Here is a 27,635-nt window from a genome sequence, read left to right on the forward strand (position 1 = left end):
TCCTCTGCCTGTGGCGCCGGTACCCTGTGTTCTAGTCCCAGTTGGGGCACCGGATTCTGTCCCCGGTTGCTCCTCTTTCAGTCCAGCTCTCTGCTGTGGCCCAGGAAGGCAGTGGAGGATGCCAAGTGCTTGGGCCCTGCACCCACATGGGAGACTAGGAGGAAACACCTGGCTCCTGGCTTTGGATCCGCGCAGCGAGCCGGCCATAGCGGCCATTTGGGGGGTGAAACAACGGAAGGAAGACCTCTTTCTCTGTGTGTGTCTCTCTCTCTCTCTAAATCTGCCTATCAAAAAAAAAAAAGAAGATTTTTATTTATTTGAAAGAGTTACACAGAGGGAAGGAGAGGCAGAAAGAGAGAGGTCCTCCATCAGTTGATTCACTCCCCAGTTGGCCACGATGGCTGGAGCTCTGCCGATCTGAGGCCAGGAGCCAGGAGCTTCTTCCAGGTCTCCCACATGGGTGCAGGGGCCCAAGAATTTGGGCCATCCTCTACTGCTTTCCCAAGCGAATTGGCAGGGAGCTGGATCAGAAAAGGAGCAGCCGGGACTTGAACAGGAGGCCACATGGGATGCCGGCACTGCAGGCGGTGGCTTTGCTACTGAACTGCTTATTAATAATTTTCAATATTATAAGCCTGTGGGCTCTTGCCACGTAGTGAGAGAAGAATTCTGAATACTGGCTCAAATAGACGAGACAACATGGTAAGTTTTAAAGGATTTTATTCAGTGAGAGAAATGCAAGGAGAGTGAGGGCTTTATTTAGGGGAGAAAGAGAGGCCTAGAAGCTAAGTCGGGTCCATACCAAGCAGAGAGCAGGTGGGGTGCTCCCAGGCAGGAAAGCAGGGAGCCACCGGCCAAAGGCATGGGGAACAAGGGAGGGACCCACCATGCTCCAAGCCTTTATCCACTGCCCAAGGGGCGTGGTTACATAGCCTGATTGGCAGGTGGGTAAGGTAGGGGCCTGAGATCACACAGGGCCGTGCTGAAGGCGTGGTCTTCCAGCTCCCAGATCTAATCCATTTTATCCTATCTGCCTGCCTACATCAGCTTTACCTGCTAGCCACAGCGCCGGCCCTGGCCACGCCTTGGACCCTTGCTGTACAATCCCTGGCAAGCCGTTTCTCGCGGAGGCAGGTTCTTTCAGGACCTGTGTGTTCCTACTGTCCCAGGGTCCCCACCAATACCCTCCCTGATCTGACCCGCGACCACCCGCCTGGTCCAGAAATGGAGGCGGCGGGCCCGCGCCCACGCCTGTGACGGCGATCGGGGTGGGGGTGGGCTGCTCGGGACGATGGAGGAGAGATCTAGGACTTGATGGAGTTTGGGGACAAAAACAATGATGGAGGCAGACCTTGGCTTTCTAAAAAATTATTTTTGAATGTCGGGGATAATAAATCCGTCCAAAATCGACAGCGGCAGCTGCTGTTCTAAAGAAAGTCAGAGATCCTGGATTTGAATCCTGCTCAGTGATCTCAAAACCTCCGGTTCATCACCTATAAAAGGCCAGTAACCGTCACTAGTCGCCAGTCCGCCTTGCTGACAAGAGGATAAAGGAAAAGAATGACTCTGGGGCCCCAATTGCGTCCCGAGTAGAAGCCTTGCCCCAATCAGGTATCGCCGCGCCAGGCCGCGGGGCATCTCGGGACTTGTAGTCTGCCTGGAGGAACTCGCGGTCCCGGCAGACACTGCGGCGGCGCCGGCCGGGCTACGTGGCTGGACCTGCTGCGCCTGCGCGGGAAGGTGGGGCAAGATGGCTGCGGAACAGAGCGTGCGGGTCGTCGGACCCCGACCCGGAACCAGGCTAAGCTGGGTGATACGAACCCTTCTGCTGCTGTTGTGGTTTGCGGCCCCCGGTAGCACGCTCTACTTCCACATCGGAGAGACGGAGAAGAAGTGTTTTATTGAGGAGATTCCGGACGAGACCATGGTCATAGGTGCGGGATGTGTAGGGGAGAGTTTGGGAAGAGACCGGGGCGGGGAGCGGGGTGCGGGACTGTGAGTTCCGCTAGCCTCGCGGCGCCGCTCTGAGCTGTGCGCGCCCCGCTTCCCCGCAGGAAACTACCGGACGCAGCTGTATGACAAGCAGCGGGAGGAGTACCAGCCGGCCACCCCCGGGCTGGGCATGTTCGTGGAGGTGAAGGACCCGGAGGACAAGGTGAGCTTCGCGCCACGCAGGCGCTAGGACTTCCTCTCTGTGTCTGTGCTCGTGTGGCAGAGACAGCTGGTGTCGTGGGGAAGATCGGAGTTTCCGGGCTGCTGCCCTGAGCTTCGCCCTGCGCGCCGCGCCGCCAAGCCACATCCCTCGGCAGGTGCGGCGGGCGGATTCATGGCCGTGGTGGAAACCAGACACCCCCCCCCCCCCCCCAGCTGCCACTTCCCACCACTTTTCATTTAATAAAATGCCGCACGGAAAGAGTTGAAAGGATCAGAATACAAGAAGGCGCTTCCCGAGAGCAGCCCCTGGCCAGCCCGATGTCAGTCCCAGAGGTTCTCAGATGAGCTCTGCTCTGAGCAGCTGCCAGTCATTCGGTGCTGGAGGGGCGTGCCCCGTGTCAGCTTTCGTGGTCCCTAGGGCCTTCGTGCGCGCTCAAGCGTCTTGCTTCTTGCAGGTCATCCTGGCCCGGCAGTATGGCTCTGAAGGCAGGTTCACCTTCACCTCCCACACCCCTGGCGAGCACCAGATCTGCCTGCACTCCAACTCCACCAAGTTCTCCCTCTTTGCCGGAGGCATGCTGGTAAGCGGGCCCCTCTGGCACTCCCGGTTCAGCCCCTGTGCCCTGTCCGGGGGCGGGGAGGGGGGACTGGTGGCACTGTAGGGGTCTCCCGGTTAGTCTGTCTCCCAGTTAGTGGGTGTGAGGTGGTCTCTCACCGGAGTTCTGATTTGCATTTTCCTACTGATCAGTGGTGGTGTGCAGCTTCGCAGGGGCTTACTAGCCATTTGGCGGTCTTCCTTGGTGATGAAATGTCCATTCAGGTCCTTTGCCTATTTTGGAATTGCATTTCTGGTTTCTTTCTGTCGCTGAGACTTAGGAGTGTCTCTGTGCATTCCAAGTGGATGCCTGGCACTGAGGACGGCGCAGAACAGTCCTCCTGTGCATCTGTTACATTCTTCCCTGCATACACACACCGACAATACCGTCTGATGTGTAATTAGGTACAGTAAGAGGTTAGCAACAACTAATAATAAAAAGGCAAATGTGGTCTCACTCTGAAAATATCTGGTATCATACCCAGACGCTTCTTGCGGTGATATGTGATGACACAGCGCATATGTGGTGAGTGAAGTGCCGTGAATGGGTGTTGTGACGGCCTCAGGCTGTGGCTTGATGTGTCACAAGAAGCATCGTCACCCAATGAAGATAACAATTGACCTCAGTACCTGAAAGTGTAGACAGCAAGCCCATGGAGAAGAGGTGCCTGCTGTCTGTCACGTTCTGTGTCTCCTAAATGCACTGGTTTTCAGCAGACATCTAGGGCACAGTGGCTGAGTGGCAGCCACGCAGCAGCCCAGGCTTGCCGTTCCTGTGTGCCCTGAGCCCTGGACGGCTGGGTCTGATGGAGGCCTCAGTCTGTTGGCTTAATGGACAAAGGCAGGAAGTCTCAATTGTCAGTCGCTGGCAGGAAAATGGCACAGGGCTGCCTGATCCCCCTCATCTCCCTTGTCTGTCCCCAGAGGGTCCACCTGGACATCCAGGTGGGTGAACATGCCAACGACTACGCAGAAATCGCTGCCAAGGACAAGCTGAGTGAGCTGCAGCTGCGCGTGCGGCAGCTGGTGGAGCAGGTGGAGCAGATCCAGAAGGAGCAGAACTACCAGCGGGTGAGTGCGAGGGCGCGGGCCTGCAGCTAAGGTGGGTGGGGGTGTCACCGTCTCCTCTGTGAAGGGGCACAGGCTTCATAGGCTTTCATTGCCCCGGATTGCAGCTGGACACAGAGTGGCAGGACAGGGGTGGTTGTGTCCATGGCTCCAGGTGCTGCTAGACCGGGGGTCTCATTCACGGGTGACCAAGCACCAGACAGAGGCCGTGAATGCGGCCGTGAATGCATCGCTCACCGCAGGGCAGGCAGGGCAGCGGCCTCTGAACAGGAACAGCCATTGCCCCGGGTTTTCAGATCTTCCGTGGTTTCAAGAAGAACCAGCGACTTGGGTTATTTTATGTGACGTTTTCCTGGGTTTGAAACGTTGGCGAAACATGCAGGAGCTAGACCACACAGGAAGTCCAGACACAGCCTCCAGGCCACCAGTTTGCAAGCTGCATCCACAGTCCTCAAGCAGCAGTTTGGGAGGCCGGTGAGAGGGCTTAGTGCAAGGCCACATCCTTCCTCCAGGTGCCAGGCCGGGTGAGGACCGTGCCTGACACGAGGACGCAGACTTAGAGGACGTGAGTGGCTGTGTGAGGCCATCTGGCTGCTGCGGGTGAAGACAGTTCCCAGCAGTGATCCTGGCAGGCACTTGGCTGTAACCTAGGCAGAGCTGGCTGCTCCTGGGGCAGCCTCAGAGGCGGCCAGCTCAGACTTACCTCCCATTCTCCCTCCACAGTGGCGAGAGGAGCGCTTCCGGCAGACCAGCGAGAGCACCAACCAGCGGGTGCTGTGGTGGTCCATTCTGCAGACCCTCATCCTCGTGGCCGTCGGTGTCTGGCAGATGCGGCACCTCAAGAGCTTCTTTGAAGCCAAGAAGCTGGTGTAGGCGTCTCAGGCCTCACAGGCCATCCTTCTCCCAGGCTGGGAGAAAGGACCTCCTGGAACTGGTTTCTGTCTGGCAGGAGGACTGGTTCCCAGCCGTAGGACCTGGAGGGGAGAGGGGCTGCAGGCACCCCAGGTGCAAGCTGAGGGCAGCAGCTTGACTGGCTAATACTGAGCAGGTGGTGGGGCAAGGGCCTGCCCCTCCCCCAGGCCTCAGGGCCTTTTGCAGTAATCACCAGGGGCTGGTGAAGCCCCTCGGAGCCCCACTGGCACCTCAGAATCACAGTGTTACTGATCAGGGAGTGAGGCTGCTGTTATGGGGAAGGGGAGGGGTGGGCAAGTCTGTCTTCCTTTGCTAACTTGGGGTTTTGAGCGGGGTGGGGTGTGGCTGTGGTTTCCCTACTTCCCAGGAGCCTTGCTTCTCTTCTCTCAGACCCAGCCTGCTGAGCTATTGAGGGGGCAGAGGGAAGGTGGCCCTGACATCGACCCTGGCCTCTGCAGATGCTAGTCCTTCCTGGGGCTTGAGGAACTGGGGTCAGGCCAGGCAGGGGCCACGGTGCTTGCTGGGGACGGGGCCTGCAGAGTCTTAGTTACTGGTTTCATTTGCCATAAGTCTAGGTTTGTTACATTGGTTTCCCAATTAAAAACATTGACTTCTTGTCCTGTGTGAAGTTAGTGTCCACAGGCGGATGGTGCAGGGCATTTCAGAGAACATCTGTTCTTTAGGGCAAAAAGCACTTGGCACTCACGCTCCAGGGTGAACCCCCCCCTGTGAGCCTCCTTCTTCTGTCCCCTCCATGTCTTCCTGCAGCAGGGGCCTTGAGTTGGCCCAGACCATCAGACAAGTACATTACGGGCTTGGGCTCAACTCCACACCACTTCCCTATGCCAGTTCCGTGGGCAATGCCCTCCCTCTCCCAACGGGTGGGCAGGATTGTAAGCAGGGGCCTGGGCAGCAGGGTGCATGGGTTGAGGCCCTGCGCTGGTGGGGATGAGGCACTCCACGGCTTGGTTTCAGCAAGGACTGAAGCAGAGGAAGGATTTAGATAGAAGGAACTGGTGGGGCAGAGGCGCCCAGCTGGTGTGGGGGTGTGGGTTGGGGGGCTGTTCCAGCTGGGGGGTGCGAGGAGCATGGCTCACTACCCTGCTGGGTAACAAGGTTTGAGGGCTACTGACTTGCCAGGAGGGTATCATCTGAGCTCATGTTGCCACCCAGGCCTCCACATTTTTAAAATTTACTATTTTTTAAAAGATTCATTTATTTGAAAGGCAGAGGAATAGAGAAGGAGAAGCAGAGGCAGAGAGAAGTCTTCCACCTACTGGTTCACTCCCCAAATGGCCACAACAGTCAGGGCTAGGCCACACCGAAGCCAGGAGCCAGGAGTTTTTCATGGTCTGCTACGTGAGTGCAGGAGCCCAAGCACTTGGGCCACCCTCTGCTGCTTTTCCAGGCACGATAGCAGGGAACTGGGTCAGAAGTGGAGCAGCTGGGACTCTAGCCAGCGGCCATATGTGATGCAGGTGCTGCAGACAGCTTAACTTGCTACGCCATGGTGCTGGCCCCAGGCCTCCAATTTCTTTTTAGGTAATACCCTTGCCATGCTGTGGCATAGCCAGTTAAGCCCCTTCCTGCAATGCTGGTATCCCACATGGGTGCCAGTTTGGGTCCTAGCTGCTCCACTTCTGATCCAGCTCCCTGATAATGCCTCTGGGAAAGCAGCAGAGGGTGGCCTAAGTGCTTGGGCCTCTGCACCCACGCAGCATACCAGGAGAAAGCTCCTGGCTCCTGGCCTGGGGCTGGCCCAGCCCTGGCCATTGCAGCCATTTTAGGGGAGTGAACCAGTGGATGGAAGATTTGTGTCTATCTCTCTCTAACTCTGCCTCTCAGACAAATAAATCTTTTTTTAAAAAATAGGTTCAGCATTACAGAAAAATTGTGAAGATACTTCTCTATTGACATGCATTAATATGATGCATTTATTTGTTAAAACTAATGAAACAATGCATTGTTTAAAGTTCATACTTGATATAGACTTCCTTAATTATACCTAAGTTCCTTTGTGTGTGTGTGTGTGTGTGTGTGTTAAAGATTATTTTGAAAGAGCTACAGAGAGAGGGAGAGACAGAAAGGGATCTTCCATTTGCTGGTTCATTCCCCAGATGGCTACAACAGCCAGGAGTGGGCCAGGCCAAAGCCAGGAGCTTCTTCCAGGCCTGCTACATGGATGCAAGGGCTCAAGCACTTGGGCCATCTTCCATCTGCTGCTCTTCCCAGGCCACTAGCAAGGAGCTGGATCTGTAGTGGAGCAGCCAGGACTCAAATTGGTGCGCACATGGGATGCGGTGTCAGGCGGCTTAACTTGCTCTGCCACACCACCGACTCCTGGTTCCTTGTTCTGTTCTGGATTCTGTATCAGCATCTAGTCTCACATCTTTGTGGGCTTCTCTGGACTGACTCCCAGACTTGTGTTGTGATGGTTCCCTGACGGTTTGAGGAACACGGTCAGGGATTCTGTAGAACTGTAGAACCGTATGGTGTCTGTTTGAGTCCTAGCTGCTGTGCTTCTGATGCAGCTCCCTGGGAAAGCAGCAGAAGATGGCCCAAGTTCTTGGGTCCCTGCACCTTTGTGAGAGACAGATGCAGTTCCAGGTTCCTGGCTTTGGTCTGGCTCTGGCCTGGCCATTGTGGCCATTCAAGGAGTGAACAGCAGATGGAAGACATCTGTAACTCTGCTTTTCAAATAAACTTTTTCTTTTTGCTAAAAACTATGGGTTGGTGGGTTTTTTTGTTTGTTGAGAGTCAGAGAAACAGAGTCCCTTAATGCCTGTAGTGGTTCAATGGCCAGGCTGGCCTGGGGCCAGGAGGTAGGAACTCAATCCAGGCCTCCCACGTAGGTGGCAGGGATTCAAGTAATTGGGCTATCATGTACTGCCTCTGAGGAACTGAACCAGCCAGGCACTCCGCTGGTAGACCAAATGGCCATCCCAGGTTATGGATTTTTTTTTTTTTTTTTTTTTAAAGAAAGACCACAGGTTGCCCAACAGGAAGGGGAATGAAGAGAGGGGGTATACCTCAGGGCTTAAAGGCGAAAGGAGTTGCTGGCAATGGTTAATTTCCCACCCACAGTGAAGTTCTCCATGAAGCAGAGTGGTTAAGATCGAAGGTAGATGGGGGGAAGATTGCACAACCAAACTACCAAGTTGACCTTTCTGTGCATCGGTTCCCTGACCTTGGGAGATAAATGCTCATGAGTGAGGTAGGGGTTGGCTGTTGTGGGGCAGCAGGTTAAGCCACTGCCTGCAATGCTGGTATCCCACACTAAAAACACCGGTTAGACTCCTGACTGCTCTGCTTCAGGTCCTGCTAATGTGCCTGGGAAAGCTGCAGACTATGGCTTAAATAACTGGCTCACGTCACACAGTGGGGAGAGCTGGATGAAGTTTCTGGGTCCTGGTTTCGGCTGTTGTGGCCATTTGGGAAGTGTGAAAGGCCACCACAAACACACCAAACACCAGAGTAAGGGAAAAGGTTTATTGTCGGGTGAGGGGAACCCGACAGGCTGCTGCCCCATGCACAGAACAGCAGCCTGTGCTGGAGAACAGGGCTTATATAGCTTTGCAGAGGTAAGGAAGTGGGAGCGGCAAATCCCATTAGGGTGGGTGTGGAGCTGACACTTGTGATTGGGCCACTTGGTCACCTGACTTCAAGCCAGGCTGGGCTTAGGAAGATGGCACTATTTTACTAACAAAGTGAACCAGCAGATGGAAGATCTCTCTCTCTCTCTCCACCTCTCCATCGTTCTGCCTTTCAAATAAATATAACTTTTTAAAAAAGAGCTAATGGAGCTACGAATTAGAACAATGGCTGTCACCTATTAAGAACTCAGTGGACACTAGCTATTTACTAGGAAACTGAAAGTTTGCCTGGAAGAAGAGATTTGAGTCTGATGATGCTTTCCCTTCCCTGGGAAAGGCAGGTACTTCCATTGTCACCTCAACTCTGCCAAAGTACAGTAGCCCCAACTTGCCTGCAGCTTCCACAGTTTCACTCTGTAGCCAATCCAAAATATCAAAAATAAGAAAACCCCAAATAAACAAGTCACAGATTTTCATTGCTCGTTTTGAGTAGTGCGATGCAATCTCGCTGTCCCCTGTGCCCTGCGCTTCGTTCAGCACATCCACACCATATATGCAACCTCCCGAACAGTGCAGTGCTGTCGCTTATAAAGTCCCAAGGCACAGGAACAATGATGCAGAAGATGCACCAGGCCATACAACGTGGGAGCAGGGGGTTAACACCATGGCATCACTGCAGGGCATACAGGAAAACATAGAATATGCTCGCCTCCGGTTCGGTACTGTCTACAGTCCCCGGCGCCCATTGCGGGGTTTGGAATTGATCCCCGCAGAGACGGGGATGGCTTTTTGTTCTGAGTGGACGCGCGCTTTCCCCTTTCATCCTCATACAGACTAGGAACCACATATACACCTAGGTGAGGACATGCTCGAATTGGCAGAGCCTGGTTCCCAGCGCCTGCTCTGGGGAGTCCCTGGCCTTGGCCCGGCCGCCCGAGCTTGTGCAGGGTAAGACTGAGTGGAAGTCTGCGATCTCAGTCCAGTCCCAGCCCAGTGACTTGCTGGGCGTCCTGGAGGCGGCGAGGACTTGGCCCGCGCGGAACCTTGGAGGCGCGGCTCGCGGCGCGGCCGGAGCGGCGGACCCGGCGGACCCGGCGGACAAGGGGGGCGGGGCGGCCGGGCCTGGGCGGGGCGGGAGGCGGAGGCGCCGCGTAGGCCCGGGAGGCCGGGCGGCCGGGCAGGGAGCGCGAGCCCCATGCGGCGCCGTTTGCCCCCACGATGTTCCCCTCCCGGAGGAAAGCGGCGCAGCTGCCCTGGGAGGACGGCAGGTGAGCGGCGGCGGCGGCCGGAGCGGGCCGCTCCTTTCGGGACCGCCCAGCGGAATCTGGGAGCCGGACGGAGCTCGTCGCGTCTCCCGTCTCCGCGGGTCTCTTGAGGGTCTGTGGTCCTCCCAGTGGGTCGCTGTGTGTAGGGTCTCTCGCTCCCCGTTTCTCTGGTCCTTCCTTTCCCATCATGCGTCTCCTTGCGTGTCCGTGTTTCTCCGCCGGCCTCTCCCGCCATCTGGCCGTGGGTCCGACTCGGTTGAGCCCGCGCAGTGGACCCCCGCCGTCGGCTCTTTCTCTCCTCTTCGAGGGTCTGTGTTGCCTTTCTCCGTGGCCTCGAGCTCGGCCTGTCTTCGCTCCTGCTTCCCCGGCCGTTGCAGAGGAACGCGCCGACAGCTCGGTCGGTTGCCGTGTGTGCGGCGTGGGCTGGCGCAGACCTTAGCTCCTGGCGGCTCGCGTTAACGCAGAATGGGGACAGCGGCACTTCCGGCTTCAGCCGTGTCCCCCAGGTTCTCACGAACACGGGGTAGTGATCTCCGCGCCTCATTCCCTTACTCGCCCTCGTTCGCCCGGCGCCGAAGACTGGGACTTAGTGGGCACAGCCATGTAGAGAGAGAGATCTGCTATCTGCTTCACTTCCCATGTGTCCCCAGTAGCCAGGCTGCACAGGCCCCACCAGGTCGAAACCTGGCCTGGAACTCTCACGTAGGTGGCAGGGCCCCGGGCGCTGGAGCCACCACTGCTGCCTCCCATGGTGTGCATTTGCAGGAAGCAGAGCCGGGACTGGAACGTAGGCACCCCAGAACCGGGACTGGAACGTAGGCACCCCAACATGGTATGCAGTTGTCCCAAGCTGTCTTTTTTGTTTTTTTAAGATTTTTAAAATTTATTTGAAAGTCAGAGTTACACAGAGAGAGGAGAAGCGGAGAGGGGTCTTCCATCTGCTGGTTCACTCCCCAATTGGCTGCAGCGATCTGAACCCAGGAGCCAGGAGCTTCCTCCGGGTCTCCCATGTGGGTGCAGGGGCCCAAGGACTTGGGCCATCTTCCACTGCTTTCCCAGGCCATAGCAGAGAGCTGGATCGGAAGAGCAGCCGGGACTAGAACCGATGCCCATATGGGATGCCAGCACTTCAGGCCAGGGCTTTGACCCGCTGCGCCACAGTACTGGCCCCCCAGACAGTGTCTTGACCACTGCACCAACCCTGTGTCCCAAGAATCCTATTTAATTATGTGACAGAACAGAGCACTTAATCTTTCTGCCCTCAGCCTGTCCATCTCTCTCCCAGGGATTATCATATCTGTACGCTGCAGAGGCCTTGTGGGGATTAGCGGAGATCATATATGCAAAACCCTTGGCATAGGGCTTACGCCTCCACAGGGGAGGTGACAGTTACCTTGGCACTTTTGAGGTGCCGTAACCAAAGCAGCTGGGTCGTCCAGATCTTGTGTCACAAGGGTTTGAATGAGAGAAGAAAGGAAAAGGTATTGGAGGTGTTTCTGTTTTCAATCCCTTTCCATGACTGTTCCCAGAAAATTTACCAGGGCCAGTTCTGTGCCCCTGACACGGGTGCAAGCACCCGTGCCACAGCTGCAGGCTGGGGTGACAGTTGAATGCTGGCTCTGGAGCCAGGCTGCCTGGGTCGGAATCCACCTCTTAGTAGCCCTGGTCAGTGACTGATAAAGGAGACAAAGCCTCATCTGGACAGCCCCTCAGAACCAGGTGGCCTGGGCCTGGCAGAGCTGGGTCCGCAGATGCGCGGCTCGCCACCAGGTGGCGCCAGGAGCAGCTGTTCGCAGTGTCCACTGGCTCCTTTCGGGCGCTCAGCAGTCTGGGTCCTTAGAGCACAGGGTGAGTGTCTGTGAGGAGGTGATCCTGGTAGGGAGTGGAACCCGGAGGGAGGGAACGGAGCGTGAAAGTGCATGCAGGCCCAGAGCACGCCAGGCTCCTGGGTAATGCCCACTACTTCTCCCAAAGGAGGGATACGATCCCATATCTGTCTCCCCCGCCTTCGCCCCGCCCCGAGAAGGAGCCCAGAGGGCGAGGGAGGCTCTGTAGAGCTTCCAGCCTTCCCAGACCACTTGCGGGCCTGGCCTCTGCGCCTGTGCGGCGGAAGCCACCTCCACAGGACGACGGGGGGTAAGTGAGAGGCCCTGAGATGGCGTCCTAGCGGGCCTCGCTGTGTGGAAGGCCAGGCCGGGCTGCACGGCTGCTGGCTTCTAGGTTGGCAGTTGTGTCTCTAGAAGTTGTTGGTCTGGCTTTCGTGTGTGGCTGAAAGGGTGCCCTGACAGCTTTACCCTGCCTGTAACTTGCTTAGCGAGCCCTCTGCTGTGTGGCCTGTGCACTGGGACCGCAGACAGGAATCTACATGGCCCGACAAGCCGGTTACACGTGACACCAAAGGGAAGGCCCGAGGAGAGGACATGGTGGAGGGGGCAGTGCTGGCCGTGGGCCGGGACTTCCAGGCGGGTAAAGAAGGCCACTCGCGGTGAAGGAGCAGGCCGGGTGGGGGAAGGCAGCTGGGTGGCCTGTGTCTTATAAACTGGGGAAGATCACAGCATTGGTGGGCATTGGTGGGCTTGGTGGGCGGCGTTAGGTCCAAGGGGCACTTAGGCCGGGGAGCACACACGCCTGGTAGCTAACTGCTGAGCTGTAGGAGTTGCAAGGGGGTTGCTTTGCAGTGTTTTGGGACTGGGAGGAAGCATAGAAGAGGTTGCCCTCCTCTGGGTTCTTACCCTGTAGGCAGGCCCAGGAACCAGGCGCATTTCAGCCGTTTCTCTGTTAGCCAGAAGAACAGACCCCACATCAGCCCCGTGTCTGAGATACTCAGTCTCTGAGATGAGCCTGGGTGCTCTAGCCAGCCCTTGTCTTCCTTCCCTCTTGGGTCCCTCATTCCTTTGTCACATGGGCTGTCACTGAGACTTGTCCGGTGAACCGCTCCTGTCCATTCGGGCCTTTCGCTGCTGGTCACCTCGCCTGGGCCTGATGCCAGCTCGTGTCCCTGTCTTGCGGGGGGGGGGTTTCTGGGATGAAGCCAGGCCTTCTGCTGGGGTGAAGGTGCTGGAAGCAGGTTTGGGAGCAGTGGGCCGCACCTCTCTGAGGTGGGGCTGCTGCCTTTGACTCTGGACGTCGAGCCACTGTGGTGGGGAGGGCAGGTGCACTGAGGAAGCAGGGCAGCTCTGCCGCCTGGAAACGGAGGGCTTCCCTGGAGGGGGTGGGGCACGGCGGGGCCTCCAGTGGGGGGCAGGTGTCTGAGCCCAGTAGAAGTCTCAGCAAGAGCGTCCCAGTTGCTTCTGCACTAATTCCAAGGCGCTTGGAGGGATCAGTCACATGTGCCCCACCTGTCGGGAGGCCAGAGGCCCTGCCTGGCCCTGTCCGCCCGACTTCGTCCCTGCTCTTGTCCCAGGTCCAGGTTGCTCCCCAGCGGCCTCTCCCGGAAGTGCTCCGTCTTCCACCTCTTCGTTGCCTGTCTCTTATTGGGCTTCTTCCCCCTACTCTGGCTGCAGCTCAGCTGCTCCGGGGACGTGGCCCGGACAGCCGGGGGACAGGGACAGGAGACCCCGGGCCCACCCCGGGCCTGCCCTCCAGAGCCACCTCCTGAGCTCTGGGAAGAAGATGCGTCCTGGGGCCCTCACCGCCTGGCCGTGCTGGTGCCCTTCCGTGAACGCTTCGAGGAGCTCCTGGTCTTTGTGCCCCACATGCACCGCTTCCTGAGCCGGAAGAAGATCCAGCACCACATCTATGTGCTCAACCAGGTGGATCACTTCAGGTAGGGACTGCCTCCTGACCCCACGCCCCATCCCCTGGGCCCCCCGCCCTTGCCTGGCAGCAGCCCGGGGCCCCGGGAACCTCAGACCTGTGGCAGGCCACCTGGTGCAGTGGCGGGAGGCGGGAGGCGCAGCCCCTCTCACTGAGGAACTTTGGGGAGGGCCCTGATCTAGTCTCCGTGTTAAATGGCTGTTTCTGAGCATCTGGGGAAAAACACACTCAGGGTGGTACACATCCTGCCACTGGGTGTGCAGGGATTGCACACGCATGGGCAAGTAAGCAGGAGGTTCTGCAGGGGTGCCAGCTGGGGGTCCTTGAACTCAGGGCACTTCCCAGGGAGGGTCAGAGCCCACCAGATTGCCCCCTCCTCCAGACACCAGTAGCGAGGTCCAGCCTGGGCAGCTCTGACCTGCCAGCTGCCCGTCAGGGTTCCCACAGTTCCCTCCTCGAGATGGTGAATTACTAGAGCGTCTCGCGGGGCTTGGGGAGGCACTGTGCTTACCCTCACCAGTTTATCGTAAAGGAAATACTAAAAGCTACAAATGAGCAGCCAGAGGAGGTAGGACACAAGGTGGCGAGTGCAGAAGCTTCCGTCCCTGTTGAGTGGGTGCACACCCTCGGCTCGTGAAGGACTTCTTGTTCACCTTCCTGTGGGCTATCGTGTGTTCAGACGCTCCATGAACCGTGTCCTTTGGGGTCTGATGGTTTGTTTTAAAGATTTATTTATTTATTTAAAGGCAGAGTTAGAGAGAGAGAGATCGATCTTCCATCTGCTGGTTCACTCCCCAGAAGGCCACAATGCCTAGGGCTGGGTCAAGCCAAAGTCAGGAGCCAGGAGCTTCATCTGGATCTCCCACGTGGGTGGCAGGGGCCAAACACTTGGGCCGTCTGCTGCTTTTCCTAGGCCATTAGCAGGGTGTTGGCTCGGAAGTGGGGCAGCCGGGACTTGAAGTGACATCCAGGTGGAACGCAAGTGTCTTGGCTTAGCCTGCTGCACCACGATGCCGCTCCCCCCACCCCACCCTTTTGGTCTTTATGGAGACTTCATTGCATAGGCATCATTGAAGCATGGACAGCCGTGTGGAAACGTGATTGGATTGGACAAAAGGGGTCTGAGCTAATGCCAATAATCTGAGGGGACAACCCAGCAAGGCCTCTCTGGGCAGTGTTCCTTCCTTCTCGATTCTGAAGTGAGGGGGCTTATGACCCACTGCCATCAGAAAGGGAGTTTCTTTTTGTCTGTTCATATTTATTTGAGAGAAAGAGAAACTATCTTCCATCTCCTGGCTTATTCCCTGGCTTTGACCAGGCCAGATGAAAGCCGGGAGCCAGGAACTCCATCCAGGTCCCCGACGTGGGTGGCAGGGACTCAAGCCCATGAGCCATGACCTGCTGCCTCCCAGGTGCACATTAGCAGGAAGCTGGATCAGAAGCATTGTAGCCAGGCCTCGAACCAGCCACTCCACTATGGGCTGCAGGTGTACTAAGCGGTGCCTTAACCCCTGTGCCACAGTGCCCTCCCCAGACCAGATAATTTCTTCATAGCCAGCTCCAAGACAGAAGGGTGGGAGAAGATTAAAGTGGGACATGCCTTGGGGCAGAGAAATTCTAGTTTGTGTGGCCTGTCTTAGAGCTAAGAGCCAGGAACCATGGACAAAAGCCAAAATATATAAGCTGTAGTGTCACACTGCTGTGTGCGGGGTAGATTATTCCAGGACAAGAGACAACGCCAGAGGCCCAGCCGATGGTCACTGCAGCGTCTGGGATGACCAGGTGTGGTAGCAGGAGGAGGCGGAGAGAAGGGAGGAGGGGAAAGCACAGATGGTGCAAGGGAGGGTCAAGGCCGTGGCTTTAAAGCTGTCCACAGCCTGGCGCTGCCTGAAGTCCTCACTCTCACCAAAACTGCGCCCCTCTGTGGTCATCGCACACTCCCACCCTGCCTCCTTGGGAGAGACTCAGACACTTGAGTCCTTGGATCCTCCCCCTCTCCAGCCCCAGGCCCAGTCTCCTCACCCTGCCCGGAGTCTACAGCCCTCCCAGAAATCTCTCCCTCCCGTCCCCCTCAGCCCCCAGCCCCCAGCCCCGTCCTGCCTGGCCTAACCCCGGCTTGACCGAATCTGACTCTGCCTGCTCTGCACTGCCCCTGGGCAGCTGGGGGTGGCCCCCGACACTGCCCATCGCTGTTTGGCTCCCTGACCCTGAGCGCTGACCCAAGAAGGCACTCAGTCCTGCCGGAAGCCTCGTGTCCCGCCAGCCTGTCTGCAGCTGGTGCTCAGCCCCTGTGCTCCTGCCCTCTAGGGCGGCTGTCCTAGCTCCTGCCGCCCTTGGACACTGCACCCCTCTCCCTCCCTGACGGCACCCCAGCACGTGGCCCTGTCCTGGAGTGTTCACACCAGCACATGGCTGTACTGAAACTGCTCCATTCTGAAGTGAGAAAGACAGCCCCGACCCCCCAGCGCCCACAGCGCCCAGTCACCGCGCTTCTTTCCCCTTTGCTCCCTCCTTCTCTCGTGGACCTGTTGCACCCAGATGCTCACCCCCAGCGCGCAGCTGAGCCGGCTGTCTTGAGATCACCTCCACCCTGTAAACCCCAAGGCCATCCCGAGCCAAGTGGACGGCGCGGACGGCTCCTTCCCTCCCAACACACCTCCACCTGGCGAGTGGGACAGCCCTCGCCGACCAGCCCTGCTCACCCCCTGGGCTGGTTCTGCCCCATCTCCCTCAGCTCAGCACTGGTGCCCCCTGGGCTCAGTGCTTGATGTCAGCCCCGCTTCTAGTTGTGGTCACTCACTGTCTAGGCGCGTGGCTTTATCTCCCGTCTCCCTGCTGCTTCCTGGGTCTGCTCTCCCTTCCTGGGCTACAGACCTCTCTCCCGAAGCCCAGACTTGCACATCCAGCTGCCCGGGCAGCCTTGCACTCGGTGCCCTCTGAGGCCTCGGCTTGACATGCTCACAGCTGAGTTTCTGATGGCCCACTCCACCCTGGTCCTGCTTCCCACCTTGCCCTTCCCGTTCCAGGAAATGGAACTCCATGCCCCCAGTGGGCCAGGCTGAAGCCAGGAGCCAGGAACTCCATGTGGGTCCCCTGCACACATGGTGGGGACTCAAGTACTTGGGCCATCATTTGCCACCTCCTGGAGTGCACGTCAGAAGGAAGCTGCATCCGAAGCAGAGCTAGGACTTGAACCAGGCCCTCTGATGTGGGATGCAGGCATCCCAGGAAGGGACTTCATTGCCTTGCCAAACTCCCCACTGTCCTCTCCCCGTCTGCCTGCTTACGTATTTATGAGAATTTCCGCTCCCTGAGGGCAGGGCTTTGCATTCTCAGTGCTGTGTCTCCGGTGCTGACCAGGGTCTGGCACATAGCAGGTACTCAGTAAGCACTGGAGAGATGAGTGGAGCGGAGTCAGCACTGTGCCAGGGCGGGAGCCAGTTCGCCACCCCCACCCTGCCTTGGCCGCCCTACACAGGTTCAACCGGGCAGCGCTCATCAACGTGGGCTTCCTGGAGAGCAGCAACAGCACAGACTACATCGCCATGCACGACGTGGACCTGCTGCCTCTCAACGAGGAGCTGGACTATGGCTTCCCCGAGGCTGGGCCCTTCCACGTGGCCTCCCCGGAGCTCCACCCACTCTACCACTACAAGACCTACGTGGGCGGCATCCTGCTGCTCTCCAAGCAGCACTACCAGCTGGTGAGGCCCCGGGGAGGCGGTCAGGAGCCAGAGCAGTGCCTCCAGGCCGGCAGCAGCCAGAGATGTGAGAGGAACAGGAGTGAACAGGCGGCTGCTGCAGAAACAGAAGCCCCGGTGTCACAGAGAGCAGGGGCGGGAGGCCTGGCTTCGGGCATGGGTGACCCCGCCTGGCAGTGTGCGCAGGACTCGGTCTCTGCCCTCCGCCAGCTCTGCCGTCTGGCACTGGGTTTATTTTCAGGCGTGCAGGACAGGAGCTTGTGACTGCAGTTGTAGGCATCGAGGCCTCATCAGGTGGAAGAGGGAGTCCCCTTCCCAGCAGCCCAGCCAGGAGTCCCAGCCCTGAGCCACACTGGCTCCTGATTGGGCCAGCCTGAGGCCTGGCCCCATCCTGGAGTCAGTGTAGCTGGGGGCTCGGGGGTGGTGCGCTGGGAGGAGCTTAGGCCGGGGGCTTCTGTATCTACACACCATGGCTGAAGCCCCTGGATGGGTGCAAAAGCAGGTGTCATCACAGGCCTGGCACGCAGGAAGAGCTGTGGGAGTGTGGGGAGGAGGCAGAAGTCGGTAGGCCTTGGCCCTGCAGCTGGTCCGTGGCTGCCCTGAGAGGTCCCCTGCCAGTCGGGTGGTCTGAGATGCTGATCGTCCCCACAAGGCCAAGACCAGGGAGAGGGACTGGGATATGCTGAGTGTCCATCTGCCCCGAACCCGCAGGGGGCAGCCGGCATTCACCAGGCTCAGGCTGGGCGGGAGGAGAGCAGCTGGGGTGAGTGACACTGCCCGTCTCTGGCAGTGTAACGGGATGTCCAACCGCTTCTGGGGCTGGGGCCGCGAGGACGACGAGTTCTACCGGCGCATCAAAGGAGCTGGGCTCCAGGTGAGCAGCCCTGGGTTCCCTCCTCACCCTGGGTGACACCTGCCCCCACCCCACCCCGACCCTGACCTGCGGGGTCATCTCACCAGTCCTTGCCCTCTGTACTCCATCTGCTTATCTGAGGATGGGAATCCTGTGGCCTCCCAGCGGGCACTGGGGCCCTGAGGAGCTCATGGTGGGGGCCAGGACTCCAGTAGGGGTGGCCTGACCCCGCTGTCTTTGGCCTCCTTAGCTTTTCCGCCCTTCGGGGATCACAACTGGGTACAAGACTTTTCGCCACCTGCATGACCCTGCCTGGAGGAAGAGGGACCAGAAGCGCATCGCAGCCCAAAAACAGGTGCCGGCTGGTTTCCCCGGGTGGTAGGTGGGGCTGTGGGGGCCCAGCAGGCCCGAGCTGCTCACCAGGCCCTCCGCGGGCCCTCTTGGCCCAATGCTCCCTTGCAGGGCCCAGGTCAGTAGGTAGGCATTCATCTCAAACTGTGTTTGGCTCTGCCCTCTGGTGGGCGTCCTGGGCACTGTGGGTCAGCCTAGACCTCAGGGTCCACACAGACCGGGAGGTGGGGTAGGCTCAACCGAGGGTGCCAGAATCCCAGGGGGACCCCTGAAATGGGTCTTCTCCAGCAGGCCTGTTCTCCCAACAGGCAGGTCCTCGCTTCCCTGTCCACCCGTGCCCACAGCCTCAGGCAGGGGTCCTGTCTGTGGGGAGCACAGGCCCCCCGACCACAGGCTGTGCAGGATTGCTGGGCGGCACCCCCGAAGCCCCGAGTACATGCTCTCTCCTCCATCCCTTCCCAGGAGCAGTTCAAGGTGGACCGGGAGGGAGGCCTGAGCACTGTGCGCTACCGCGTGGATTCTCGAACAGCCCTGTCGGTGGCCGGGGCCCCCTGCACCGTCCTCAACATCATGTTGGACTGTGACAAGGCCGCCACCCCCTGGTGCACGTTCAGCTGAGGTGCTTGACAGGAAAGAAGGCCACGCTGACAGTCATGGAATGAAGCCTCAAGCCTTGGGCCCAGCTCTGATAGGCAGTGGAGTGGCCCCTCGCCCCTGCCAGCCAGCTCCATGTGGGTGGCAGCCCAGCCCCCAGAGGCAGGCTTGAGCTGGGACGCGACACAGGGACGCTGCTGGCAGTAGACAGTGATTCACTGGAGAGGGGCCGGGCAGTGGCTCCTCACTGGGGCTCTCCCCGCCCTGCCCTGCCCTCCTGTGTGCTGTGACCGTGGGCAGTGGGCAAGGCTGAGTACAGCGACCTCCAGTCAACCTCACCTCGTTCCTTCCCATTCAGAAGCCTGGGAGGCGTGGGACTGCAGAGAGCGAGCACTGGACCCACAGAAGGGCACAGCCCACGCCGGCTCTGGCTGCTGGTGGCCACGCAGGAATGTGGCCTGGAGTCACCTGACTTCCACAAGAAACTGGAATGCTGGATTACTCAGTGAAATCTGGTTTTTAAGTGATAGCAACTAACTGAAACTTGAAAAAAGTATGGCAGGCTGGACGAGTGCTGGCTCGTTGGTTTGTCACCTTTGACTGAGGGAGGGGAGGCGGAGAACCAACTCAGTTATGAGCCGGCCAGGGCTTGGGGTGGGGCAGGGGCCAGGGCCAGCGGGGCCAGGTAGGAGGAGAAGCCAGGGGCTCGGGGTCTGGGACCACCTCCTCCCCACCCTCTGGGCTCCGTGGCTGCCCCCCTGGGGTCTGAGCCCCTGCAGGCTCCACCTGGCTGTGCTGTGATGGGGGAGGGTGCTTCACCCTGCCTCTGAAGGAAGGCTGTGCTGCAGACCAACAGGCCAAGGCTTACAGGAGGGGGAGTAGGACGGGGAGAGTCCCGCCGTGCCCCCAAGGCATAAGGGGAGAGGACCTGTGACCTCCGTGGAGCATGAAGAAGGCCAAGGGAGACCATGGAGTTAGGGTGTGGGCTTGGGGGAAACCTACAAGGCAGTAGACTTTGGAAGATTTGAGGCAGAAGCCAGAGGAGGCTGTCGGGGCCCCTGCCCCGGAGAAGGGGGGTGAGGCCGCAGAGTCCAGTGGGGTGGAATCGACAGCCCAGGCCCAAGGGGCTCCCCTGAAGGTGACCATGTACAGTAGCATGGGTTGTGTACTACACAACTGGTTATCAGCTGACAGATGGAAGCAGAAACGGCTGGGGGTAAAGCTTCCAGATCAGAGGTTCAGTCCAGGCTCCCTGACTACCCAGCAGTTCAGCCGCATGGCTGCAGTGAGGAGCCAGCATGCTGGGAAGAGGCCGGGGCGCCCTCTGCCCGTCTCCTGGCAGCCCCACCTGCCGCTGCGTGGGCTCCATGTCACGTGGGGACAGCTGTGATACAAAAGCCCCGGCCCCACCCCTGGCACCTAGACTTCAAAAGCCAGGCGGTCCCTTCCTTGCCACCTGCACTGGGGCAGTACATCCCCAACCCTGTGCTCCACACTGCCCCATGACCGCTGTCACCAACCCCATCATTGAGGCACCATGGGCACCCCGGGCTGGTCCTGGTGCAGCCCCCTCCTGGGCCTCCACCACTCGCTGTGACTGGCACGGGAAAGAAGCTGGTGGCTCAGGCTGGGTTTGTCTTCTTCATGGAGTGGCCCTGACCCCTGCCTCACTGGCCAGGGCGTGGGGAAACTTGCAGGAGCACCTGGCCCGGCGCCTGGCCAGCATGGCCACACTCGCTGAACCTTCCCCACCCACACGTCTTCCCGTGGTGGTATTTCCCTGAGCCCTCGCCCTTAGAACTTGGCCCTGTGGTTAAGATTTTTTAATTTTTTTATTTTGACAGGCAGAGTGGACAGTGAGAGAGAGAGAGACAGAGAGAAAGGTCTTCCTTTTTCCGTTGGTTCACCCCCCAATGGCCACTGTGGCCGGCGCACCGCACTGATCCGAAGCCAGGAGCCAGGTGCTTCTCCTGGTCTCCCATGCGGGTGCAGGGCCCAAGCACTTGGGCCATCCTCCACTGCACTCCCTGGCCACAGCAGAGAGCTGGCCTGGAAGAGGGGCAACCGGGACAGAATCCAGCGCCCCAACCGGGACTAGAACCCGGTGTGCTGGCACCGCAGGCGGAGGATTAGCCTAGTGAGCTGCAGTGCCAGCCTAAGATTTATTTATTTACCTGGAAGGCCTAGTGACAGGGAGGGAGAGAGAGAGAGCTTTATTCCACTGGTTCACTCCCCAAATGGCCTTAACAGCCCTGAAGCCAGGAGCCTGGAACTCCCTCCAGGTCTCCCACGTATATGCAGGGTTCCAAACACTTGGGCCACCTTCAGCTGCTGTCCCAGGTGCATCGGCAGGGAGCTAGATTGGAAGTTGAAAAGTTGGGACTCGAACCAGCACTGTGATATGGGATGGCGGCATGGCTAAACTCACCGTGCCATGGTGCCAGTCCCTTGGTCCTGTTTATTCACCTGTTGCAGAGAGGAGCAAGGCAGAGCTCAGAGAGGTGAGGGGTTTGCCTGGGTCACAGAGCTGACAAGTGGCAGGGCCTGGGCTGTACACCTGGACTCAGCCTTCAGAGCAGCAGGTGCCTGTGTACAGAGAGGGGCTCCTTCCTCTCTGGGCCCGTTCTTCTCCCCAGCCACAGAGGGCAGGTGGGAAGGGCTGGCCAAAGGGCTTTGGTGTCCTGCCTCTGGGAAGAAAGCGGGACCACAAAGGAGATGCAAAGTATCCCTCTGGGACTTCTCTGCCCCAAGGAAAATGGGGGTCCCCTGGGGCTGGGGGCAGGGGGTGGGCGACATGCTGCTGGTGGAGTCAGAGATGGCCACTCAGACTGGGAACTGTGGGTGACAGGCAGAGAGGGGTGGAGTGAGCACGCTGGAATCGGGCCTGGCAAGTCATTGGGGGTGTTCCTGCCGCCCCAGCAGTGTACAGGAGCAGCAGCTTAACCTACTGCACCACGCTGGCCTCTGCCAGCGTGCTTTTCTAGTGAAAAACAAAAGGAAAAGCAATGTCTGCTTCCAGCACCAACACATCAAGAACTTGGAGGTCATTGCTCGCATCCTTACAACAACAAAATGGACCAACAGACTGCAAAGCGAGTTGTCTTGGACTCACGGGAGAACTGGGGCTGCGGGGCCTGGGCAAGTCCAGTCAGAGCTGCAGCCAGCTTCCCTGCTGTAGATGCTGGTGCAGCCACACACCGCCGAGAACATTGATGCTGACTGTGACGCCGGTCGGGGATGGCTGCGGGCCAAGTGAAGTCCCCTCCAGCCTCGGGCAGACCCGGCACTGTCTCCATGGCCTACTGTCCCAGAGAAGGATGCTAGAGCCCATCTCACCGAGGGGGCGGGGCGCTTACCCAGCTCCACTGCCCGCTTCCCAAGCAGGGGAGGGACAGGGCTAGGAGACACATGTGAGGTCACAGCCAGGGGCATGGGTCCCCTGCAAGACTGAGATGCAACCACGGTAAATGCGTCCCCTGCCCCAAACCTGCCCACTGCACCAGCAAAGCTGCAGCGCAGCAGTCCTGACTAATGGCTGAGAAGACATTACTGGTTTTTTTGTTTGTTTGTTTGTTTTTTTTAATTAGTCCTTAGGAAACCAAAAGGCCACAGAGGGGACAAAAAAATCAAGAACATCTGAAAGAAGTAAAAATTTAGTTAAAATTAAACCCGAGTCCAAGTCCTAATCAGATGAACACCAGACCGCACCCAACAGTCACTTTCATCATCAGTCACTTTCCCCAGTGACTCACGGCTTACAAGTAAGGCATGCTAACCAGCAAGGAACACACAGATTAGAGACAAAGCAAGCGGCAGTACCCAGCTCAGCTCTGCCACAGAGTTTGCAATTGGTAACCAGGTCCTTGAGAAAGAAGCCAAGAGTGAGCCAGAGAAGAGCAAATAGCAAGCGGCAAGTTCCTACGGGGAAAGTGAACGTGCCTACTCCACGGTCAGGGCGAGGGCTCACTGAGGGGCAGGGGGCTCGTCTCAACTTGCTCATTTTAACATCTATGGGTTAATGCAGGTCTCCTTACCAGGAGGAAGAATTACAGTTTTTCTGAGAAGTAGGTGGCGATTTCCCAGAATCTAGCTGTCGCCTCCTTTCACTCCTTTTTCTGCTATGCCAATTAGCATGCTAGTATTTTTTTGTTTTTTTTGTTTTTTTCAAAAAAAGGTATTTATTTGACAGAGTAGAGGGAGAGGAAGAGGAGAGAGATCTGTCTGCTAGTTCACTCTCCAAATGACTGCAACAGCTGATCTGGTCCAGGTCAAAACTCCAACTGGGTTTCCCGCGCAGGAAATGGGCACCTTTCCAGACAGAACCTGAGAGAGAGTGCCCAGTCGCTTGGACTTGGGGGGGGGGGGTGTTACATGGTTGAGTTTAGAGAATACACCTGGGCAGGCCAGGCGGGCGGCTCAGCAGAGGTAGAGGGCTAAAGGGCTGAGCGCGCAGTCCAGTTGAGGTGGGGGGGGGGGGATGTTAAGGAGATGGGTCTTGCTTCCCCACCTGTGCTCCTCTTGGAACAAAGGGCTTTTTGGATGTAAATAGAAAAAACTTCTGAGTTTTCCCCTGAAGGTATCAGACAGGAGGAAGCCTAGCTGGCACTGTCCTGAGTTTAGAGGAAGGGTGAGCAGGACCCCCTGGAGAATCGGGATCCAGAGCAGGATATTTGAAATGCAGATACTGGGCTGCATTTGGGAGACTGTGGAAGATTTGTCAGGCAGAAGGGGCGGGGACCCCCACCTGGCAGGTTGTCGGGTAGAAGGGGGCAGGGCAGGATACGAATAACAGGCAGCCCCTGAAACGTTATCGGGATGACTTTGAGATGCAGATGCATGTGCTGGACATAGACGTCTTCTCTTTATGTCTGTCACACACACATAAGCTCATATCTGACTTCCTACCTAACACTACGGGTGCTGTGCCACAATGCCAGCCCCAGCATGCTAACGTATTACGATAAGCACGTAATGACCTCACTCAAGGTCAAGCCTGGTCCCATAAACCAGTGTGGACCTGGTCCAGGAGGGCTATCTGTTTATCTCTGGAGCCTAAGAGGGAGCAAACTCACGTCCTGGAGACCTCAAGATAAGCGGAACTGCCCCCAGGTGGCTCAACAGCTCCTTCAGCCTCCCTGTCTCCAGATTAGCAGACATTTAAAATAACTATGACTAATGTGCTAAGGGCTCTGATGGAGAAAGTAGACACCATGAGAGAACAGGTGGGTGATGTGAACAGAAGGGTGGAAACTAATAGTCAAAGCACTGTGACAGAGACAATGCCTTCAAAAACATTTTGTTGAGAGACAGAGACACAGAGAGATCTTCCATCTGTGGACTCACTCCTCAAATGCCTGCAAAGCCAGGGCTGGCCAGGTCAAAGCCAGGAGCCAGGAGTTTAATCTGAGTCTGGAATGTGGGTGGCAGGGACCAAGTACCTGAGCCATCGTGGCATACTCAGGGTGCACATGAGCAGGAAGCTGGAATCAGAAGTAAAGCTGGCACTCTGCGATGGGGCGCAGGCCTCCCAAGTGGTGTCATAACCATTGCACAGGACAGCCACTCCTGAGGATGGCTAGATGCCCAGTAGACAGGACGCAGATGAGAAGAGTCAGCGGACGTGAAATATAATCATTATACCAATACAGGAAACAACAGGATCACGAGGTATTTTCAGTTAAACCAGAGAAGACAGAAGGGAAATAAGAAAAACTAGGATGAATGTAACTAGTGGAATAGACACACGTAGGAGACAGGAATCCAACTACATCAGTGATCATTTTAAATGATTAAAAGGCAAAGACGGGGACAGGCATTTGGCCGGGTAGTTAGGGTGCCTGCTGGGACACCCACACCCCAGACCAGAGTGCCAACTCTGTTCCTGATTCCAGCTCCATGCCCATGCTGAACCTACAAGGCAGCCGTCATGGCTCCAGTGATTGGGTTCCTGCCTCCCATGTGGGAGAACCAGATTGAGTTATGGGCTCCAGGCTTTGGCCTGGCCCAGCCCTGGCTATTGTGGGCATTTGGGGAGTGAGCCAGTGCATGGAATACACTCCCCCACCCCTGCCTTTCAAATAAATAAATTGAATGTAAAGAAACAAGTAGATTGAAAACAAAAAGACAGACAAAGGTACATTATGCTAATACCAGTCAAAAGAAATATGGAGTAGCTATATTGAATCAGACAAATAAGGCATCGGAGGCAGAACAATTATTAGGGATCATAAAAGGTCAATTCTTCACAAAGATATCAAAATTTTTTTTTTTTTGACAGGCAGAGTGGACATTGAGAGAGAGAGACAGAGAGAAAGGTCTTCCTTTACCGTTGGTTCACCCTCCAATGGCCGCCACGGCCGGCACACTGCGGCCGGTGCACCGCGCTGATCCAATGGCAGGAGCCAGGTACTTATCCTGGACTCCCACGGGGTGCAGGGCCCAAGCACTTGGGCCATCCTCCACTGCACTCCCGGGCCACAGCAGAGAGCTGGCCTGGAAGAGGGGCAACTGGGACAGAATCCGGTGCCCCAACCAGGACTAGAACCCGGTGTGCCGGCGCCGCAAGGCGGAGGATTAGCCTAGTGAGCTGCGGCGCTGGCCCTAAGATATCAAATTCTTAACGTGTATGCGTCTAACAAAAAAAATCAAAATATATGAGGCAAAAACTGATAGAACTGTAAGAAAAAGAGACAAGCTCGCCATTGTAGTGAGTGAATTCAACACCGCTCTGTGGGCTCGTCCTGCGAGGCCCACACTGTCCGGATGGTGGGGCGACAGCATTCTTCGACAAGTACTGGAGACAGTTTCAGCGAACATGTCTGTTTATTAACAGTCAGGCACAAGTTTTTATGGGGCAGGCAAAGGGGAGTAGCTAGTTCAGGGTAGCAACACTAATTCTAGAGGATAAAGCTGATATTGGTGCCACTATGCTTCTCCAATCAGCTTGAAGGTTACTTAGCCTAGGTAGCCTTCCAGGTGGTCTTATGGGTTTGGACCACCCCCAGGAGGTGTTTACCTAGTTGACAATTACAAGGCCCTCAACAGGAAGCAGGGGTGGGGGAAATGTGCCTGGGGCCACTGTGGCCTGCCAGCAGTCAGGTCATGTGTGGATCTCAGTGTGCCTGAGCCGATTACCAGGGCAGGCATGGTGTGCCACGCCCTCTTAACTGCAGGGGCTAGGCAGGCAGTCTCCCAGCCAGGCACAGGATCACCCATCAGTAATTGACACAGTTATCAGTTTCCAAAATCCAACAGTTACCAGTTTCCAAAAATTATCAGTAATTATCAGAACAGATCTGTCTGTAAGTGACATCCAACAGACAAAATAGCGAGGATATAGCCAAGCTGAAACAGCATTAGCACACTGAATCTAACTGACATTTACAGAGTACTTCATCCGACATCAGAGTACATCTTCTTCTCGTGCTCCCAGGGAACAGCTCCCAAGATAGATCACGTAGTTGACCATAAAACCCACTTGAAGCAATTTGAAAGAAGAAGAGCCATGCAAAGTGTGCTTGCAGATGAAATGACACTAGAAACCAGAGCAGGAAGATGGCTGCAAAATCCAATGAGATTGGGCCGGCGCCGCGGCTCACTAGGCTAATCCTCCGCCTAGCGGCGCCGGCACACCGGGTTCTAGTCCCGGTCAGGGCGCCGGATTCTGTCCCGGTTGCCCCTCTTCCAGGCCAGCCCTCTGCTGTGGCCAGGGAGTGCAGTGGAGGATGGCCCAGGTGCTTGGGCCCTGCACCCCATGGGAGACCAGGAAAAGCACCTGGCTCCTGGCTCCTGCCATTGGATCAGCGCGGTGCGCCATTGGAGGGTGAACCAACGGCAAAGGAAGACCTTTCTCTCTGTCTCTCTCTCTCACTGTCCACTCTGCCTGTCAAAAAAAAAAAAAAAATCCAATGAGATTGGATTGCAAATAATGAGATGCGTGAAAACACTTCCAAATAAACCATGGATCAAATAAGTCTGAGAGTGCAACCTGTCCAAACTTGTGGGATGCAGGGATGGTGGCGCCTGGAGAGAGATCTGCGGCCCAGCCACAGCCACTAAAAAAGGGAAAAGATCTGGAATCGATCATCTGTGCTCCCACCTTAGGCAACTAGAGAAGAAGGGCAATGTCACCCGGAACCAAGCAAAAGAACAGAAACAAAAGTTAAGGCAGAAATAAATAAAATTGAAAACAGGAAACCAGTAGGAAAAAAATAAATGAAGCCAAAATCTTAGATGAATCTCAAGCCATGCTAACAAAAAAATGGGAAAAAGGGGGAGAGAGAAAACAAATTTTTAATTTCAGAAGTGAGGGGCAGGTCACTAATACAAATCCCACGGACATTAAAAAGATAACTGAAGGGGCAGGCATTTGGCTCAGCATTGAAGATGCCTGTGTTCATAAGGGCTTGCTGGCATCCCTTATTGGCACTGGTTCAAATCCCGGCTGCTCCATTTCTGATCCAGTTCCCTGCTAGTGCACCTGGGGAAGCAGTGGAAAATGGCCCAAGTGCTTGGGGCCCTGCACTCATGTGGGAGACCCAGAAGGAGCTCCTGGCTCCTGGCTTTGGCTTGGCTGAGCCCTGGCCATTGCAGCCATTTGGGGGACTGAACCAGCACATGGAAGATTTCTCTCTGTCTCTCCTCTCTAATTCTGCCTTTCAAATAAATAAATGAGTCTTTTAAAAAAGATGCCTGTGTTTCCTATCAAAGTGCCTGGCCTCAATGCCTGGTTCAGCCCCTTGCTGATACAGCCCTGGGAGTCAGCAGTGACTGTTACTGGAGAATTGGAGGGTT

General features: G+C 57.0%; 2 protein-coding genes across 2 annotated transcripts; both read left to right on the top strand.

Moving 5' to 3' along the window:
* The first annotated feature begins 1,674 nt into the window (after positions 1–1,674).
* LOC100351987 (transmembrane emp24 domain-containing protein 9) lies at positions 1,675–5,344 on the top strand. Its single transcript, XM_051843683.2, has 5 exons — positions 1,675–1,934; positions 2,055–2,155; positions 2,610–2,735; positions 3,674–3,820; positions 4,541–5,344. The coding sequence occupies exons 1-5, from the start codon at positions 1,751–1,753 to the stop codon at positions 4,688–4,690; spliced, it is 708 nt and encodes a 235-aa protein (XP_051699643.1). The 5' UTR covers positions 1,675–1,750; the 3' UTR covers positions 4,691–5,344.
* Positions 5,345–9,432: 4,088 nt separating this feature from the next.
* B4GALT7 (beta-1,4-galactosyltransferase 7) lies at positions 9,433–19,410 on the top strand. The gene is made up of 6 exons (XM_002710432.5): positions 9,433–9,590; positions 12,991–13,353; positions 16,822–17,047; positions 17,835–17,918; positions 18,148–18,252; positions 18,711–19,410. The coding sequence occupies exons 1-6, from the start codon at positions 9,541–9,543 to the stop codon at positions 18,864–18,866; spliced, it is 984 nt and encodes a 327-aa protein (XP_002710478.1). The 5' UTR covers positions 9,433–9,540; the 3' UTR covers positions 18,867–19,410.
* Positions 19,411–27,635: the final 8,225 nt, after the last annotated feature.

Source organism: Oryctolagus cuniculus, chromosome 6 (genome assembly GCF_964237555.1).
Source record: "Oryctolagus cuniculus chromosome 6, mOryCun1.1, whole genome shotgun sequence".
Taxonomy (NCBI): Eukaryota; Metazoa; Chordata; class Mammalia; order Lagomorpha; family Leporidae; genus Oryctolagus; species Oryctolagus cuniculus.